General features: G+C 42.6%; 1 protein-coding gene across 1 annotated transcript in view; it reads right to left on the reverse strand.

The window, feature by feature from the left end:
- The window catches only part of SLC22A23 (solute carrier family 22 member 23), a 108025-nt gene that overhangs the window by 13908 nt on the left and 73087 nt on the right, over positions 1–21030 (reverse strand). The window contains exons 5-8 of the mRNA XM_031060221.1: positions 21009–21028; positions 15461–15588; positions 3439–3541; positions 280–512 (exon numbers count right to left, since the gene is read on the reverse strand). Coding sequence (XP_030916081.1) covers positions 280–512; positions 3439–3541; positions 15461–15588; positions 21009–21028 — 484 coding nt within the window. The remainder of the gene's footprint in view (positions 1–279; positions 513–3438; positions 3542–15460; positions 15589–21008; positions 21029–21030) is intronic.

Here is a 21030-nt window from a genome sequence, read left to right on the forward strand (position 1 = left end):
GTTTCTTGTTTCTTTGCTTGTTTTCTTGGTGACTACCCCGGATACAGCACCAAAGCTCAATAAGCTTCACCATGGGAATCATCCAGAATACAATGCCTTTTGTTAATGAGCCTGAGAAACAAGTGTTTGGGGAAACCTTCAAACAAACTCAGATTCTAAAACTATGCAGGTGTATCACATGAAAAATCTGGGTCAGGCAAAGGAAATGCCAGTATTTCCTGGTCCCTTATTTGCATGTCAAGCTTGTGTGGTCCTGAAAAGCTCTCATCTCCAACTTACAGTTGAGAAGGCCCAGCTGCAGAAGTGATGCCAGAGCTGTAAGTATCATGAAGAGCAGGAGTCCTCCTCTCCTGCCCAGAAAGCCGACCACGGGGCACATGGCCAGGCAGGATGCCAGCGCAATCCCGGCCATGGTGTAATAGTCCGCGTAGAAGTTGTGGGTAATCGCCATCTTCGCTTCGTGCCCCATCATACTTTTTGCAAAACAGTGGTGTATGCCATAACCAGTCAACCTGGGGGAAACAGGAGAGGGCAAGAGCGACCATTGCTGAGAGGGCAGAACACACTCTGCAGTGTTATTCAGTGTGGGGAGGCATTAATGCAGGAGTATAACACCTTAAGTTAAGAAGCTTATCTCTAGGTGCTACTGTGAAAATAAGCACTGATAAAAAGAAGCAAAAGAAAAAAATCTCCATTCAACCAAATATTTGCTGACTTTATTCATGTAACTGCTGCTCCTGTTATGATCAAGGCATGGGGAACTTTGGAAGAACTCCTAGTGCATGGTAGGTTTTCCCATTGTATTTGAGAAATCCCATTCCCAGAGGAGTACATCTCTCTGTTCCCAGTGTCCCTGCTGACAGCTACAGAGGCTGTCAAAACACCAAGAACACCCACCTGCCTGTGGCATTTGGTCATACTAAATACAAGCATTACACCTCACTTCCCAAGCTAGCCTGTTAAAACTGAAATCACCTGAGAAAGGAGTGTTTGAAGTTGTATGTACTGCAATGATTATTACAATTATGAAACAATAAGATCTAATTCAGTCTACACATTTATACCACCCTTCCTTGCAATGCATCTCCTCCTCTTTAAAAAAATTATTTGAGATGCCACTGATCAACATTTTACTATCACATTTCACACATCTTTCTCCTGTCTCACCCTGTGCCTCCAAAAAATAGAAAAGAAAAAAAGGAAGAAAGAGAAGGGGGCTGAAGGTACAAAAGTCTGATGAGAAGCCCTAGCTTCACCCCTGATGTGGTACAAAATAGCAGCAGGCGTGCAACAGGAGAGGTCAATCCTCTCAACTGCACCCATCACAGCTCAAGTACCTCTGCCAGGAAGAACCTCCTGTCCCTGGCACTTATACAAGACAAATCTCATGGCACAAATTAACAGTGCCTGAGAGAGTGGGAGGCACAGATCCAGGTCTCAAAAAAAGAAAAAAAAAAGGCAGGTACATTACACTGACACACTTCTATACTTCTGAAGCTCAGGAATTTGAAATCCTGTCAGTATAATCTGGGTACCCAAATAAGCATAGAAACAGCTGTGGGGATATGCAGACCCTGAGTGCAGCATGACAGCCCAAGGCCTGAGGAGCTTTTCTTGCAAACATGTGAATTAATGCTCTAGTTCAAAACCCCACCCTCAATACCAAACACCTTGCCCCTGATAAAAACCTAATACAAGTGCTTCCTGTTACACAAAAATGACATTTGCTTTGAATAACTATAGATTATAGCTGACTCCTCCCGTAAGAGAAATATGAATCAGCAAAACAGTAGTAATAAAAAGGGCAGAGTTAATCAGCTTTTCTTCTGTCTTTCTATTCTATGCATATAAACACAGTTGCAGAAGTTGCTATTGAGACCATGACCTATAAAGTAAATTATTTAATCATTTGGACTTTGCTTTCCAGCCTGTTCCCTAAGAATTACTCTATTCTCTTCACTTGGTGAGCAGCTCAGAATAGTTACTTTTGAAACTAAACCCTTGTCTTCCTTAATTTCTTTTGTTCCCTGCAAAAGGTTCCTTCTCCGTGAACTAAAATTTTAGCACAGCCCTGTCTAACAGGAATAACAGAAGTAAAATTAAATATTTGTTTCCACTCCTTAAAAACAAACATGAAATCTATTTCCTCAGATGTACATCTGCTTCGTGCTCTGCTTGGATGCAAACAGCCTTCATGTGCTAATGCCAGAAATTATTTTTTGGACTGCCTAGATTTGATTTAAGGAATTTCCAAATATGCAAATTAATGTGGGTGAGTGAGGAGGGGAGAATTGCCCATGCAAACAGTTTTCACAAATAAATTTAACACTGTCTACCAAATGTACTTGGTGAGCCTAAGAGGAAAGCACTCTTTCAGAACAGAGGCAGTCCCTCACTGGTGGGTGGAAGGGAGACACAAAACTCATAAAACCAGAGTGGATTCTGCAGGAGACTGACCCCTGAAGTCTGTGTGCCTCTGAATGACTACTTGCCCAGCATGGGGGCTGTCCCCTCTGGGTGCTGACTGATCCATAAGCCTGCTAACAGCAGTGACAGCAGCAGAGTAGTGCCCCAAAGTGAGGAAGATAAAGCCACGAGAGAGCTACATACTTTGAAACCTAGCAGAGAAAGGAGATTCCCAGCCTTCTCCAGCCCCACCTCCCATTTAAAAGAAAACCATGAAAAATTCAAATGGGCATTTTACAAGATGGAAAAATTAGAAAATGCACTGCTGGTGCCCTTCCAGAATTTGCAAGCCAATGTATTTCCTCTTTACAAGGTGTCAGTTCTGCACAGAAGATCCTAGAACCTGTAACTGGCAAAACTCTCAGGCTGATGCTTGTTTTTGCCCACATGAGCATGTCCAAACTGAAGCCTTAGGAGGTGAGCATCACATTGTCCTGTTGGAGACTGCACATTCTCCCTGTGACCCCCTGCACATAATTTGGGAGTGCTGAGGCACTTTGTAATCTGCCTTTGAAGACCCACCAAGCACAGCTGTTATACGAGGGAGCAACTTGTATTTACTGGCAAGCACCATCTTCCTCTGCACCACAGCCCTATCAGATGTAAACAACTTGAACCTGTACTCCCGGGGCATGAATGGTTTCCAAATTCCCACCTGGGATGCCAAGCAGATGCCTGCACGCATGAGCATCCATCAGCACGTGGCCACACCAGACCACTGGTGACAGCAACACAATTGAGGCATGGCACCCTAGAAGATACAGTTCTGCTGCCTGAAACAGCCACTGACCTCCTCCACGTTTGCCATAAAAAATACAGTTCCCTACAACAGTTGGTGTTTTTCCAGAATCATTTATCAGAGATGTTAGTGAAGGGTCCCACAGTAGGAAATAGTGGAGCTCCCTCATCACTTCCCATTGCTGCTCCAGTTCACTGACCACAGAGATATTTAAACAATGAGATTGGACTTACGAGTTCACACACAACACTACGATGTTTTTCCACAGGTTCCTTGTTCCCACCACTTTAACAATGCAGACTTTCTTTGGTCTCCTGGTGATTTCCTTTTCCAGCTCTGAAACAAACCAAATCAGAATTATCATTTCACTGAGGAGAATGAGATGATTTACTTGTGAACTAAGATATTCCGGGGGAAGTTCTGGAGAGCAGAACACCATTGATTACATTTACAGGAGCTATAAAAATGCTGAACTACCTGCCTAAAGTCCAGCACAGGTTCCTCCTTTTCTTCCAGGCTTCCCTTCATCTTCCTGGGGCAAAAGAACTAAGAACTCCATACTCCAAACTTCCTCCCAGTTAAAAATGTGTATGTAAAGTGGGAGCAGTATGGAGCTTGACCCCAACAAGCATGATAGCAAATTTCTTGAAGAACTTCAGGATTCTCCTAATTTTTAGAACCCTCCACAGGGAGGACTGCACTCATGCAGCTACAGGCTCTGCTCCCATTGTGCAATGCATACCTAAAAAGCCATGAAAAGGACTGGAGCTCTAACTCATTTTTCATGGGTCATCTTTTGAAGTTTCCTTGCAAGTTTCAGAATGTAGTGGCTAGGACATTATGTCAGCTCATCCATCTTCCACTCCACTCTCTTTTCAAATACTTAAATTTTTTTCTGATAGATGTCCTAAACATTAAGACATTTCCTTAAAGAAAAATCATTGGGCATCAGCAGCTGTGGTGTCTTTGCATTTCAGAACCAAAGTCCCACCATGTCCTCCCAGTTCTGGGCAGCTTCAAGTGAACTCTTCTTTGCAATGCTGAAATAATTCACAAGCCTTACAAATGCTGCCTCTGATACCCTTGTTGGCACGGGACAATAAAGAAGGGCACTGTTTATTTCCCAATTATCCTTAAGTTGGAGTTTGAACACCTACCTAAGTTTGCCAAAGCAGCCACTGTTTCCAAGCTACCGGATCAGTGGGCAACAAGTCCAATAAAAGCAGGAGAAGCTGTAGCTATAAAGAAGCATCACAAAAATAATGCCCACCAAGAGCACAGACTGGGTCTGTTTTCTGGGGTAAAGGCTTTCACTGCTGCTTTCCCTTTTTTTTTTTTTTTGTTTCCCTGACTGTGTTTAAAGGCAGCAGCGTGGCCCTGTTGTGAAGGGTGCATGAGTTCTCTACATGCATACGCAATGAGCTCGGGTGTCCTCAGCTGCCCACACTGGCCTGGCCTGCCCTGACCTCTGCCTTACTCTGCTGAATAGCAACTTCCTAAAGAGATGCAGGACAGGAGAAAATAAAACCAAGCTGGGGGGGAGGAGGGGTTAAAAAAAAAGCCACCTGAATTTACAAACGAAACAAAAACCACATTTGCCAGCTATTATTTGAAAAGTGCATCACAAAAATAATAAATCAAGCAAACACTATTTACATGCAAATACTCAATCTGTTAACTGCTCACAGGTCACTCCTGGTTTTTTCTCTAGAGTAATTACGAGAAGGCTTCTGACAAAAGCAGCAAAGGGTATTTTACATTAGTGATTGCATTTAGGCAGAATATTGCTATACTACTTTCCTAACAACCTGATAATGGCCATTTCTCCCCAGAATCTACACAGCATGAAGCACACAAAAGAAGGTGAAGCAAAAGAAAAAAATTAGTTAAATTAATATTTGTATTACAGAAGCTGTCCTCAGGCTCAACAATGGATTGGGATCATATTAAAATATAAGCAATAAAAAAATTGGAGCCTAATCTCAAAGAACAAGGCCAAAATAATTTTTGTAGCAAGATTCTAGGAAGGAATAAGTGGGAACAAAATAATTAAGAACAATTGAAGCAGTTAGATAAAACAAAATTTTAAAAGCCATGATTGAGCCCAGGCCAAACCTTCTGCAGCAAAAAAAGTCAAAGCAAACACTAGAAGAAGCACAAGGGTTTTGAAAGGCTGTTGGTGGGTGTTTACTATTTCAGCTGAAGGGCAACAATAAAAATCACTACCCAAACAACACATATTGCACAGGTTTCAAAAGGGTTCACTCTCAAACTAAGAATGACCAGATCTGGCCTATAAAGTAAAACATCTCATCCTCTGCCAGCAGAAGGTACATATGCCATATTCTTCAGATTTTCTTAATCTGATAGGGATTTTTGTTAGTTTGTTTCTTGGAGAAATTTTTACTTTTTTATTTCAAGACAGAGAGTAGACTTGTAAATACGTGCTGTACTGGGCCACAACTCAACAAAATCAACAGAAGCAATGATCAACTTGGCTATACTTTTCTTTGCAACCAAACATTATTTTGCCCTCCACTCCTGCTCTGTTCATACATTAGGTGTTCCTATAATCCATATGTTCTTTGTTTACTGTCATGCATCCTTCTCACCTGCACTCAGGCCCCCCTTTTAACCTTTCTCATAAATCAGTGCTTCTGAACTAGTTCCCACCAATGTTTTTCACTGAGCTGCTGTTCTGCCCTCAAGTAAAGGCTCACTTGGTTATGTGAACTGTCAAACAGCTCCTGTGTCAGCTGCAGTGAGGATCACACATGACAGGGGAGCTCACCCCTTCTCTACCCTACTCATGCAGCAGTCTTTCTGCAGTGGACCCTTAATCTGCTTTCCTTGGGGTTATACTCCACGGACACATCACAGCATTATACAAAAAATGTCTTGATTCCAGATGTAACAGCATTACAAGCTAAAATAAAAAAAAGGGGGGGGGGGGGGGATGGAAAGGAGGAGGAAAAAAAAAGAAAAAAAAAAGAGGGGAAAAAGAATCTGGTCTCAAACCTCACATCAAAGAGTGCAAGTAGAACCTTGCTTTTTATTGAGAGCCTTGTGACTCTACCAGCTATTTACGCCTCCATCCCTCTATGATGATGTTAAAACTCCAAATCTAAGTCACCTGTTTTAGATGAATGACTTGCCTCCAAGTCTCCAACACAATCCATCTTTCTGATGGCTTTCTCCCTCCTTTGCTTCTATGAATACTAGTGAGATATTCACCAAAATCCCCACTGCATTGCAAAATTAATGACCTGCAATAACCAAAATATCATTCTAATAAGAAAAAATGAGCTATGTGACTTGCAAAAAAGTCATCAAAGATAGAACTGGCTCTCATGTAAGTGACCTGCTGTCTTTGGAGGGAGCCTGCCTGCATGAAAGGAGCTGCTTCAACTGACTTTGACGAGCATCAGGAGAGTGGCAGCTCTCAGGCTGACTTCATATGTCAAAGTTAGGATATTAAAAGGCAAGCCAAAGCCTATTAAAGCCTCATGGAAGCAAACTATTTTCTTTCAGGACTAACACCAGGAAAACTCCCTGTACCCCCAGCTTACTCTTTGATTTTACACCAGAGTCACCTGTACAGAGAAATTAGCATTAAATGTTTCAGTTTTGATTTACCAAAAGGTAGAGTATGGAAAATAAGAATATTTCTATCCATTTGTTCAGAGGCCACTAATAAGTTTTCCCATACTCCAGAGCCCACACATACTCTAGGCTTCCTATTCAGGGACTCAGTAGGAAAACTGTCAACAAGCTAACTCTTTACATCTCAGTGGAAATTAGAACTATTCACTGGCAGACTTTAAAAGTCTCATGGGAAGGGGAACCCTACCAGCTCCCAGCTCGCAAAGCCGCTGAATTCTCAAGAGACCCTCTGCATTTCAGGACCACGCCTTTCAAAATCAGAAAGTATCTTTAGAGCCTTCAGATGAAGCCACTCATCTCTGCATCACTTGGCACAGACAAAACAGACAAAAGGCCAAATCAAGCCACAGAAAAATTATGTCCAAAATGACAAGTGTCCTGTGGTGATGAACTTTTGCTGGATTTTTCTGGCTGCTAAATGATACTGTCAGTAGCTCTTTGAACAAGAAAAAATCTATGGAAGCCGAGCACAGAGACTCAATCAATCCCTGGAGCATGACAGCCCTGCAGCAGGAGGTGGACCAGTCTGAAACACAGAGGTGAAGCAATCTATTCTCAGGCAGGCAGAGTTACTGGTACACAAGTTTATTTATACCTTCCAGGACTTTTGTCCAGCTCTCAAGACATATACAGAAATTATGAGGTAGGTAAAATACTGACTGATGGGGAGAGAGAGATAAGGGATAGAAAAATAGAAATCATAAGCGGATAGCAGGACATTAGTAGTGGGATGACTCATCTTATTTTAAAAAAAAATCTTGTTTAATAATCTGAGTGGGGAGCTTGGCAAAAACCTCAGAAAGGTAGCAGTAAGGTCTGCTGGTGACAAAGTGAGGCACTACCTTACTGTCAAAGGTATGTACTATGCAAATGGGCCATTGGAGGAACTGGGTGAGCTCGACATCCAGCATGTGGCAAAAGCAAGTGAAAATATGAAATACAATGCAAAATTTTCAGTGATTAAGGGGAAATGTTCCTGGTGGAAGATAAGCAAAACCTGTGTTGTACTTCGTTATGTACTACTTGAACACAAGCGACTATATGGCACCAATTTAATGCAGCCATGAGGTATTTGCAATTCAGACAATGAAATACTGGAATTCTTTTACAGTTCTGGTCATCAATATTTGAGAAACTAAAGCTCCTGCAAGCCAGAATATTGTATTTATAAAAGGAGAGGAGACAGAGGAGAACTTCATCTCAGTACAGGAACAGGGCTGCTCTCTTCTCATATAGCATGAGGAAAAAGAGATTTAAGATAGGCACAGACAGGAGCAAATGGGAAAGGGAAAAAAAGAACAAACCCAGACAGCAGTAGTGTATTTGAATTGAATGCTAAAATGCACTTGCAGTACAAAGGAATATGGAGGCTGGAATGGCTTTCTAACCAAAGCACTGGACATAAATACTAACAACTCTTAAAATGAACCTCCTTTTGGGAGAGCAACTCTGTGACTCCAGGACTCTAACAGCTATGGACTGATTGCAATGATTTATTTGAATCCTCTATTTCTGATTACATTCAAAAAAGATTGAAAAGTCAGACATAAGGTTGCTGTTGCAATCTTCAATTCCTCATGTGCATTATGAGACAGCATTCAGATGATCACACATTAGTTTTTCCCCCAGAATGTTCACTGCAGTCATCCAAGGGGCAGGTATTAAAGACATCTCTGACTTTCCCATTCAACATGTACCCCTCAGCCTCATTAGCCAAACTTCCCAGTGAGTACAAAAAATAACAGATTTCCTTAGAGACATTCCTACAGTGCTGTCAGAATATATATGTACTTCATAAATGCAAATCTCTACCACCTTCTTGTAAGAGTAACAGCAAAGATTACTCCTGTTTGGAAGCAGGGAGATAAAATAGAGAGAACTTGTGTCCATAATGAGAAAAAATCATGCAGCAATACTCCTTGTAGGTGTTGATATAAATGCTCCCATCTTTCTGCAAATCAAGCCCCAGAATTACACGCTAGAGACAGACACTGAAGAAATTGTGATTAGTGACAGCACTGAAAGGGTCTGATTCCAGGGAAATCTCCATCACTGTACAAGAACATCCCTGGCAGACCCAGAGAATGAGTACAGCTCTTCAGGAGGTATTCAGCTTCATTTCCCCAACACTGTCCTTTTTCCTTCTGCAAGCCTCTGCCTCATTCACTACACACCTTCCAAATTCTGCAACAAATGAGGAACAGACAACAGCTTCATTCCCACATCATCGTCCATCCTATGCACTGATTCGTCCATCCTATGCCCTGTGGAAAAAATAGGTTGTAATCATGTTATTAAAGGCTGTATCATCATGCCTTCATGCCAGGAGGCCAAGCAGGGGTTGCCCAGGCAACCTGACTTCTTGCATTTCGCAGAGCATGACTTGTCAATGCTTTCTAGCATCACCAGTATTAAAAAAAAAACCCAACAACAACACAAAGAGCACCTCCAGTGTCCTTGTGTGGAGCTGTGGCCATCAGGAGATTGCAGGTACCCACACATGCATTGCTGCTCTCTGTTGTGGGAGCTATGGAGGGAACCTCAGCAAGCTGAGCAAGCAAGTTGGGCAGCAGGGAGGGGTGAAGCAAATATTTTAGGAGTGGATTTTGCAAAAGAAGAGTTCTAAGAATGAATCCTTGGGCTTGACAGCTTGCTCTGGAAGGAGGGGGAAGCATATGATTGCAGCCCCTTTGGTCTCCATGCTCTGGCTCTCCTCTGTTCTTCCTCTACAGAATGCTCTTCCTCCATTGCTTTGCCCCAGTGCCTTGTTGCCCTTGCTTCTCTAAGTCCCCTCCAACTATCTTTATTCTTTGGTCCCACATTTTTAAAGTGTCTTATTTCCTCTCTTCTCTGGCCACTGGTCCCCTATTACTGCTCTCCACTTCCACCTGGTTTTCGAGGTCTCCCTCCTACCCTTCACATCCACATCCAGACTCACCAGTCCTCTCCCCTCTGGTGCCCGTGGGCTGGGGAAATGCCAGCAGCACCAGGGCTTGCTGCCAGCCCTCTGCACATGGTTCCTGGCCTGTAAAGCTGGCTGCTCTGGGAGCATAGGTAGCCCCGTGCACAAAGAGCCAGTGTGCCAGCGGGGCACAAATCAACAGGCTGGAGTGCAGCCAGCAGAGGTCTCAACTAGTGAGAAAGAGTCATTCAAATTGAATGGAGGCTGACAGCCCCCTCTTCCTTCTCTTTTTTTTTTTTCCTTTAAATTTCCTAGCATATTTGGCTTTTCCCAGTGGCATCAAAAGGCACATTCTCAGTAGGCACATTCTCACCCTTTTCCTCCTGAACCCTCCAAAACCTGGTACTGTCAGACATCACTGCTACCTTTGCTAAGGATACAGTCAAGACATGCATGGGCTCTCCTCTTCCATTACTGTAGACCCAGCCAGTAGAAGAGGACCTAACTGACTAGTTTTGCTCTTGTTAATCACTGTCATGTACAGCACACCCTGAAAGAGTTACTCAAACTCCACAACAGCTACTGGATAACAGGGGCCCAACAGGAGAAACCCAAACCCTCCTGAAACTGATTTAACATATAAGAGAACAACAGAAATCACTGGCTGGGTATTTTTTTTTAAATTTTGAGATAGAAATGTCTGTGGCTGACACACAGCCTTCAAGCAGCATCTTGAACTGTTTTAACTACATTTCCCACATTTACCTGACCACCCTCTGGGAGTTGCATGGAGCATTTAATCTGGTAAAGGAGGACATCTGGCAGGTTTGTACTTCACTATCACATGGAATCACCTATATTATGAAACCAGGAAACTTGCTTTTCTTCTCCAGCTAATGCACTCTTCATCTATCACAAGCTTTAAACCAGTTGTGCAGAGATGGGTGTGATGGTCTAAGAATATGAGTAAATCTTTGTAGGGAAATAGACTGACTTTCAGACATAAGGCATTTTCACCTTTCCCTCTGCTATTTAGCCAGTGGAAAAGGAAAATGCATATAATTACTTAGATTCAAGCCTCATGCTTAAGAAAAAAATATACATAGCAAAACAAAACAGAAAAATAGCTTATGTTTAAAGAAAAGTGATGGCAGCATGTTGTTCAGCAGCAAGAAAGGTGAGAGAGAATTGATTTTTTTTCTTCAAAGGGAAACTCCCTGAAAACCACAGCTTTCCTAACTGCAATCCACACACATACACACACAGAGCACTCATCACCACCTACCCCTGCATCTTCTCCATGTTGTGTCCCGCATGCTGAAGTACCTACATCTCTTTGGCTGCTTTACCTTTGCTGTCCACCTCTGGTGATTACACCAATACTATTTCTCTAAGCTTAGAAGAGAATTTTGGGAAGGAACAGCTATAACCTCTCTGCCCACAGGAGCACCACCGGTTTGTGTTTCCATCCAGAGACGAGGAAAAAGGGAGCTTTGTTTTTTCAAAGCTGTTTCATGTTAAGGAACACCTGAAATGTCTCCCCACACAGGGGAAGCCAAAGAGAGCTGCCCAGGGGTGGGTTTCCATGGAAGCACCACGTGTGACACTTGGGTAGCTGCTGATACAGCAGTGTCTCCAGTGGAGTATTTCCCAGGACACCCAAACACAGCAGGGCTGGGTGCTGGTGCAGCCAAGGTCAGCTTGCAGCAGACAATCTGTTCCAGGCAACAAACAGACCCTGCAAACCCACACAAGGAAGAGAATGCATTCCATAAAAATAATGAAAGCCACCTAAAGTGTAACACACCTTTAAAAGGTGTAAGGTTATGGTTGATGCTTTCCAATTACCCTGAACACTCTTTTCTCCTGTTTTTTAAACAATCTTCATACTTCCTTATAATTTATGACACTAAGGTCAAAATGACTGCCCCACAGCTGCACTGAATTGTATGTTTGCCTCTCGTTCTACAGGGAAACAAGGAAGAGATGGTGAAGTTTCTGGAGAAACTGGTAGTGAAAAACCTGTACTGAATTAATGTTATCAAAATATTTAATTTGCTCATGATTGAAGCTGACTTTTTTGAAACATATGTCAACAAAATTCAGCAAACCTGTTTTAAAAATGACATTTCAATACACAGTTGAATAAAAATAATTTCCTTGATGATGAATCTTAAAAATAGATTTAAACTTTTGTTTCTAAAAGAGGGCAAAGCTTAAAGCCAAATGGTGAAATTTTGAGTCAAAACATACCAGGGTAATTTAACCAGGTCTAATTCACCTACGTTTCGTAAGCATTAAAGAAGAAAATGCAACCACATAAACCCAAAAATCTCATTATAAAGGCAAATTATTCCTGCCCAAAATGACAAGGTACACCAAACACTCTAAAATAAAGCCACTTAAAGCTGCTGAGGAAAAAGGTCCCTTTATGCAACCAATATCAGCCCTGGGACAGGCTACTGAAGATAAGGGCAATGTAAATTTACAACACTCTAGACTGCTATCAACACCCCTTGTCTCACTTTAATTTGTTTCCTATGTAAGCACACTCCCACTCCATCTTGCTGGTGGGCATTGCCCATCAGCTGCCCACCCTCATTTTCTCCTGGCAGGGGTTGTTATGGCAGCTGATGGACCTTTCAGCTGCAGCTGGATCACTGTCTGGACTTTTAGTTCTTGTCTTTGGAGACATCTCCCAGGAGAGCACTGGCAACCACTCCAACCCAAAGGACTGTCAAAAACAGCAGATAAAATTTTGCTTCCTTTCCCCCCTGCCCCACCTGACACATGGGCCACCTCCCCATGGAGCAGAGGCCCTACAGATGGTTAGTGGCACTCACACTACAGGCAGTGTAGCCAATGGATGAGCTAAAGCCTTCAGAAGGCAGCGGAAATGGTGTAATTCTTCAGAAAGGAATATCAGCCTGCTCACTGCTTGGAGAGCAATTCAAAATTAAATTTTCTTGCATTCCAGAAATATTTTTTCCTCTTGAACACTGCTTCTTTTTACTATGGGACTCATATCAAGTGCCAAAATAGGTATATATGAAACTCCTGTAACTCCTGTAATGATCTGTTATATCGGATACACTAATTTGATTGGTATGTATGAGCAAAATTGCAGTGGGATTTTCAGTTGGAAGGGACTGCAAGTGAGCAGTTTATCATTTAAATACATTGGGAGTAATTCAATCACAGGAGGCTCTTACAACAATGCAGTGAGCAATAATCAACAGCAACACAATGGCCCCTAACTAGAGCAAAACAGTTTCCAGCCCTTTCAGATGGAAAACAAAGAATAAAACAAATCACAAAACAAAAATCCCTCCACACAGATAGGAGAGCTCAGCAATGGAATAAAGGGAAAACAAGGGATATCTGCATCAGGCTCAATGCATCCTTTCTCCCAGACAAGTACCAGTTTTTTACCCATTCCATGCTAGAGCAGCTGTGGGCATGTTATTGCAGGACACAAGAGCAGAGAAAGGGTATCTTCTCCTTCCTGACCCACTGCAAGGCCTGCAGCTTGATCACGTTCTTAATTCAAGAATCCTACTGTTTTCCTGTCCTCACTCAGACCATCAACACCCCCATGCACCCAGAATGAGAGAGGTGGTCCTTCCTTCAGGAGTTTGTAGTTAATCTTATTTAATTCTTGATACTGCTCCTCTCTTACTCTTCCTACAGAAACACAGGTTCCCTCCAGGGCTGCATCAGAAAAGCCTTTAAGTGTGGGGCTACAGAAAGAGTTTAAAGAGAATAAGTGAGGGAAGAAATAATCAAAAAACCCAACAATCTCATCATCAACAAGGAGGCAGAAATGACCATGTTCTGAATAATTTATAAATTGCAAATGGTGCTGTACTGACAACTGCTATATCTAAATGTATTTGCCGTCAGAGGATCCATAGTATCAAGGTGTGCAATAATGTTCTGTTTTTCCACATGAAAGGGAGTCCCCTCCTTAAACATGAGTGTACTCCTACCATGAAACTGCTGAGAAAAGTAATCAGTCACAAATAATAGTCATAAAGCCATTTTGAAATTTAGCATTCCTCCATGGGCAATATCATTATACATGGCTTAAATAAATCCCTCCAGCACACAGTTGTGTCTTTATTATTTTCCTCAAAGGAAGCACACGTAAATAGTTTTTTCTTTCCCCTAAAACGTTTTATTTCATCTGCAAATTCAAGTAGCTGACTGACAAAAGCCAAATTTAGGAATTGGTTGGGAAACTCCAAGGCCAATTGTTGGCTCAGGGAGCCATCATTTCTCAAGATCCATAATTTATTCTGAGGAAGACCTGCAAACATCAGGTGGGGGGATATCAACAGGTTAATGACAGCTCTCACACCTCTAATGCTTTCCAAAACTTTACCAGAAAAATGGTATTTATACTGCAAAGCCATATTGTGTGATGCAGATCCAGGAACTGTAACCCCAGACACACAATTACATGCAAACCAGCTAATTAACACCAGTGTGCTGACTGCACCAAAAACCACATCAATGACCTGGGAATGTATACCAGAGATCCTGAACTGGGCTTTCCACCCCTCACTGACGGAGATTGCTTTATTCATTAGGCACTGATGTTAATAGTGACAGTTTTCTGTCCTGGATTAAGCCTGTTCCAGTGCTGACTGACAGAAACTACAGTTACCCCAGAGACCTTCAACAAGGATCAGACGAGTACAGAAACATCACTTCTGCCCACTGGCAGAGCTACTGGCTGAAGTTCCCCTGCAGCCCCTGGGGTCAGAGCAGGTAGTGTTAGAAAAGCAGGGGAAATGTTCCCACCATTTTCTGACAAGTGGGTAGTCTGACACAGATTGCAAATGACACTGCAAAACGGGTGTTTATGGGCAGAATCAAGCCTGTGAGGAGAAAAAGGGGAGCCTGAACCAAATCTGACAGGTGTATTGGGGAGATAAAGATCCAGAAGCTCTTTGCCTTTGTTGTAATTAGACAAACACACATACACACACACACAGAGTCTCTTCTGCACAGCAATCTACAAGACAGGATCTTGGCTTTTTCAGTGACAATTCTGAGAGGAGCCAGCTCTTTCTAAAAGCATCAGTAAACCAAGGAATTGATACTTCAGACTCTCAAGCAAAAACTGCACCCTACCACTGTCACTTGCAGCAACTCTCCATCCCTAAAGCAGCATCACGCCGATGATGCAGGAGAGGAGAGCAAAACAGCTCTTGGAGCAAAGCTTTAAAGAGAAACTCTAATGTGGTTTAAGTTTCTCATGGGGCTGGCACTTTAGAATAGGGGGATTGCGTGCTGCTGCTTCTCCAAACCAACAGAGTAAGTGTTGGGTGATGGGCAGGATCCCAGCAAGCAGCTTCCTTAAAACCCACTTTCCAGAGGCACACAGAGCTGAAGGCGCACTCTTGTAGCCATGGTAAAATTCTTCAAGAGATGTCTCTAAAGACACACGGCACTGCAAGACAAGACTATAATTACTAGGACTGTTCAACAGGCCATGGAGTTTTTAACACAGTGCTGGGGTTTGGAATGGGTTTTCAAGAGCAGAATGAATGAATGAATGAATGAATGAATGAATGAATGAGATGATTTACAGGCAATAAATGCATAATTTAATTCCGGGCAGTGATGCCATGTGCAGCCATTGGAGAAGAGCTGGAGGATTTGCAGTTGTCTGTCCAACTCACCGGGCACCACTCCTTTGATGTCGCTTTCTGTGTTCATCCTGTTCTTGTGCGTGAACTGAAGGATCAGTTCCTTGGATGCCTCAAACTGTTGTGTAGCCATCAACCACCGAAGAGACTCTGGGAAAATACTTTAAAGAGGGAAAACAGGTTAGGGCTGCTTCCAGTTTTCTGTCAGAGGACAAACTGGTAGAGTTTTAGCTGCTCATTTAACCACTCAGAAGCTCTGTACTTCTTTCAAAATACAGAAGAATAACTTATGAAACAAAACAGAGGGAAAGCATATTCAGAATGTGCAAATTTATGATATTTTCTTTTACCCTGATTCACAAATTGTAGAGCAAGTATCCTATCACGTGGAAATACGGCACATTGGAATTTTATAACATATTATGGGTGCTCTGTCCATTAATATAACTTGAAAGAAATGGGAGGAAGAGGCAGCACTGTCTGCAATAGACATTTTATGCCAAAAAGGGAGTGAATGAGATGAGCAGTTCACACGTGGTAATTCAGACCAAAGAAAGAAAACAGCTGACAGAAGTAATTTGGGTTCTCTTTTAAAGACAGACGAAAGAGAAGAATTACTTGTTAGGATCATAAGCTTCCCTGACTAAAGCTAATATTTTGTTAGTTGCCTTAAAAACATATATATGCATACAGTTAAAAAAGCCCATTTTCCATCCAATTGTTTCTTACAAGTGCTGATATTAACCAGGTTAATGAGCTTAACTGGTCACTCTCCCTTTTTTTTCCCAAATTAGTTTATTTTAATACAAAAGAAATACATAGCTCTTAGAACAAACCCCCAAAACCTCCCATACTTCTACAGATGTGAAAACTTTCAGATCTCACTCTGTTTTTTTTCATGTTAAGACTTTGTTTTTACTGTTCTTCCAAAAGATCATATTAAAAACAAATTTAACGACTATTTTTAACTTCAAATACATAATAAACCCTCAAATTTCCTTCACAAAACACTGATCTTTGCTGTGGATGCTGCCCAGTTCTTGTCCTTCTACGCAGCCAACTGCACCATTATTGAACTATCTCTGAGGGCTGATACAATTTGGAAGATACCTTAGCAAAGCTTCCAACTGAGACAGAGAAAGTATTTTTGGAAGAAGAAATAAAAAGGAGAGAAATCAGGCAGACTGCAATCTAAATTATATCAGCCAATGAAAATATATAACAACTATGATGACACCCATTCAGCTTGACAGCTTATTTACTACCCCTTGTGCTGCACAGATGTTTTGGCACATCTTTCAGCAGAAAGTCTTGTAAAGAAAAAGCATTTTTTAAAGTACTAAGAATTTTTTGAATGCAAAATATCTGCATGCTTGGCCCTGAAGAGGGTACAGCCTCAGCCACCAGCCTATAAATTTTAGATTTTCAGCAGTCTGCTCACAGGTTTCAAACAACAAGTCCTGTGATGACCACCCACGCGTAGGGAAAGGAAAGGAGCCACGAGGATGGGCATTACAGGCTGGGCACAAATATGTCTCTTATCTTCTGGGTCCTGCAGGTTTCTCAGACTGGAAGTGCTGAAGCCTAGCATCTTTCAGGTGCTCCATCACTCAGTGTGAGCAGTGAGAGGTTCCTTAGGGACACTTAAAAATCTGTGGGCTGCCTTGAGTCCAGGTCATCAGTCCAGTCGCATTCAATAAGAACTCCCATGGTCACAAATTCTCCAACAGTGTGACACACTAAGTCTGGTTGCACCCAATGGACTCTCATGGCCAGAGTAGAAGTCCAGTCACCTTCAATAAATCTCATGGCCAGATGCAAAAGTGTCACTTACTGAGCAACAGGAATGCAGGTTCTTGGGTTGCTGGTGATAAATACACTGTCTGTGGAAGCACATGCCAATAACACTTACAGTATGAATGATACAGCCATTGAAAAATGCATTAAATTGTGAGATGACTAACTAGCACTAAAAGTATAATCACAAACACAAGCTTGCTTTTTGAATTTCCTGAAGAAGCACTCAATATTGCTGAGTGTTCGAGTCTTACACAACAGGTGGTGAGAGAGGAGATAGGTATAGCCCATCGAGGTCCCAGGGTACAAAGGTGAAGCCTCCTCTGACCTCCTTCCTCAATTAAGCTACATTTATAATGTTTTGTTTGAGGGAAGGGAAAAGGTAAAGTTACAGGTGATGTCATTTTGTGGTTAGGCTGGAATTTGGGTGACTTCAGTCATTAGCATATGGGGGGCTGTGAAAAGTAATACATATTTTTGAGCTAATGTCACAAAGTTCAGCTTTTGGTCACCTTTTGGGTTGTTCCTTTGGCTTACAGTTCCCACCAACTCCATTGTTTTAAACAGAGCATGACCACAACTCTTCTGTGCCACTCCATCCTTTGTTTCCTGTCTCCCTCAGAGCAGTACACCACGCTCCCTCAGTGTTCCTGCTCCAAGGTGTGCAGACAGTTTGTCCCTGGTGAACCACAGCCAATGCATGCACTCCTTCCTGCTGACCTCCGGTTTTCAGAATTTTCCTCACATAGCTGGCTGACAGTCTGCTACCTCCTCTATCAGGAAGGAAAGGGCCATACTTTCACAGTCAAGGAAAGAACAGGGGCGGGGTTGGGTTAAACTTTCATCTCCTGTTCCACAGCTGCTGCTGTGGGTGAGAGGAGAGGAAGATGACTGGAAGGCACATTCAGTAAAAAAGATCTTAAGTTTGAGAAATCCTAAGAGGACAGAAGAATCCTTGATAAAGACCAGGAAGGTACCACATGTAGCTGGAAGGAGAACTGTGATTCTGTGCAGATGGATGGAAAATGGATGCCCATGGAAAAGCTGTAATAGGTTGTCAATTAGGGGTCTTCCTCAGGTCAACAAACACAGTTATTGCAACCCTGTGTCTTGGTGTGAGTAAATTCTATCCAAAAGCACCAGAAAAGAACTAGCCACCTCTTCTATTTCTTCAGTTTTGGTCAGAATGAAGCAATTTAATTCAAGTTATTGATATCTTTACTGACATTCATGGCATCATCCTGTCTGGAGCTTCCTTTGTTCAAGGGAGAAGAAATAAGGTCTCTGTATAGCTGGAGTTCCCCTTCCCTTATGGCTCTAATACACACACACACACTTGAAAGGAGTCTATCTTCTATTAAATTATCTTTATACACCTGTCACAAACCCCTGTGCCCATGGTCTGGCTTACATGGGTGCCTTTCTGTCCTTCCAGAATGACCTAAGAGCCCAGTAGGGGTATCTACTCCATACTTGGATACTCTATACTTGTATCCAAGTCCATCTGCCCATCCCTCCCAGACAAAGCTGCTGCCTCTCCCTTTTCCCCCATCCATACCCAGCTTCCCAATCCACTCAGCCATGCACCTCCTGGGGACTGTATAGCCTGCCATGTGCATGTGGCCGACAGAAGAGCAAAACCATAGGTGGGAAGAGGGCTAAGCCCCAGCCTGGAGGGGCAAACAGCACTCTCACAGCAGGAGATGGAAATAAAGAGAGTACAGAGGAAGGAGGAGGCAGTGCAGGGGCTATTTGCAGCATCTGTTGACTCACTGCTTTGGGTACATGATGGGGAATTAGCAAGCAGTGCAGTTTTCCAGTTCTTCTTTTATCACCAATCAGCTAGTTTTCTTCCTTTATCTGCAACACCCGCTGCGTGTCCACGTTCCATTTGGAAGGAAAGAAAGAGGTAATAAAATGGTAACACTTCCCAGAGAATATGCAACAGATGGAAGCAAAAAGCCTAAGAGAAAAGTACATACTGTACTGACAATATAATTAAAGAGGCATCCCAACCAAGGTTCATTTCTGCAAATGCAAAAACCCTGGGCAACACAAATGCCCATCCTCTGGCTATTACCACTACTTTTTAAGCTGCTATGGTCCACAGTATATAAGGGGGACTTATTTGCTTGGTTTGCCTGCCCTGTCCAGCTAAAAAGCCACAGAGTTCTTGCAGATTACAGCATAATTTTTAGCATTTCCTATTCCCTTCAATGTCACTCAGGAATGACCTCTCAACATGAATGTGTGAGACCCTGCCAAAGCCACCTGAAAAATGTGTGGCCTCCAGAAGACTGCTGAGGGATGCCTGTTCTCCATGCCATCCCCCATGCTTATTAGGCATCTCCAAACTACTGTACCATCCTTTTGGAAACAAATGTCTGTAAATATTCTGTTTGATATTGTGTTTTATCTAGTGGTGGACATGAGGTATTTCAGCTGGCAGGCATTACCACATGAAGCTTTGGAGCAGACCAGCATGTGTATAGCATACAGCAGGTAAGGGAGAGACTAACAGCATCACAGATTAACAAAACCACTCTTCATTATTCATCAAAGAGGTAAATGAGGCTGTCGAGATGAGGCTATTTAAATTTTATATGTTGGAATACCTGGGTAACACCCTGCCCCTGCTGTCATTATTTTGCAAGGGACTTGTAACTCTCCTGAGTGCACATTTTACCCATGCTGAGGCACATCTACCTTGGGAACAAGCAGTGAAATCCTCACTGAGGGTTACCACCATTAACACAGGAGGGCTCTGTAAGAAGTTAATACAAAAATATAACTGTTACATAGGGCAACAAGTTTTTACATGTTGTAACTTGTCAGGCATTACAACTAGCAGCCTAGATCGCCATGGTATGTAACAAGATTGGTCCTGCACAGAGTGGTGGCCTTTTCCCTCATTTTTCTCAGTGTACAATAATGAAATATTTTAGACTTGTTAGTGTTCTTATTGTTATGGTTTTGTACAACACTACTCTCCTAAGCCTCTGTTGTCTTATGCCGCCACTGCGTGTCACTATTAAGACAGAGCAACAAAGAAAGATTTTTTTGGAATGTTTATAAAGTTATGGTGGAGATGGACCTGGCACTATTCCCAAGATGAAAGCCATCCTACTTCTCTCAGACAGCCGTACCAACACCACAGTGCCACAGTCACAGAGGAGTGGGACTGGTTGGGAGTGGGGAATTCTTTGTAGGAACAATCCCAAGCCAATGCCTGGCGCAGACCAGCCACCGAGACTTCAGCATAGCATGTGCTAATTTGGGCAAAATCAAGTCCAGTTCAGGGCTGACTACCTCAGGCATACAAAACATCCCAGCGCGCTTGTTCCAGGGCTGACAGATGTTATTTGTAACTTTTCTTGGATCAAAGAAACTAACAGTGTCAGTCCAGAACCACAACATAGGTATTAAGGGAAAATATAGCCATGCAGTCACAATCTGACAACAGCCAGGCTGGGATGCATCCTCTCAAGAACTATTTTAGTCCTTAAAGGGGACGTGACAGCCAGAACAATAACAAAGTACAACTTCACCTCAGTGAAAGGGGACTGTCTCCCAAGTGCCCACCGTGTTGCAGGGTGTAGCATATGTGCATGCTAGAGCAGATTATAAAGTTATTCTTTCTTATTTCAAAGTCAAGATTTGCACAAGGTGAATGGAAGAACAAAGGGAAAGGAATATTTATTGTGAAGCTCACACACTTCCTGAGAGTGGAGCATCTCCCAAGTCCAACATCAGGAGCTCGTTGGCAGGAGGAAGAAATACTTACACCCAGTAAAACGGCATCAGCA

The sequence above is a fragment of the Geospiza fortis genome, unplaced genomic scaffold, assembly GCF_000277835.1.
Source record: "Geospiza fortis unplaced genomic scaffold, GeoFor_1.0 scaffold219, whole genome shotgun sequence".
In the NCBI taxonomy this organism is placed as follows: Eukaryota; Metazoa; Chordata; class Aves; order Passeriformes; family Thraupidae; genus Geospiza; species Geospiza fortis.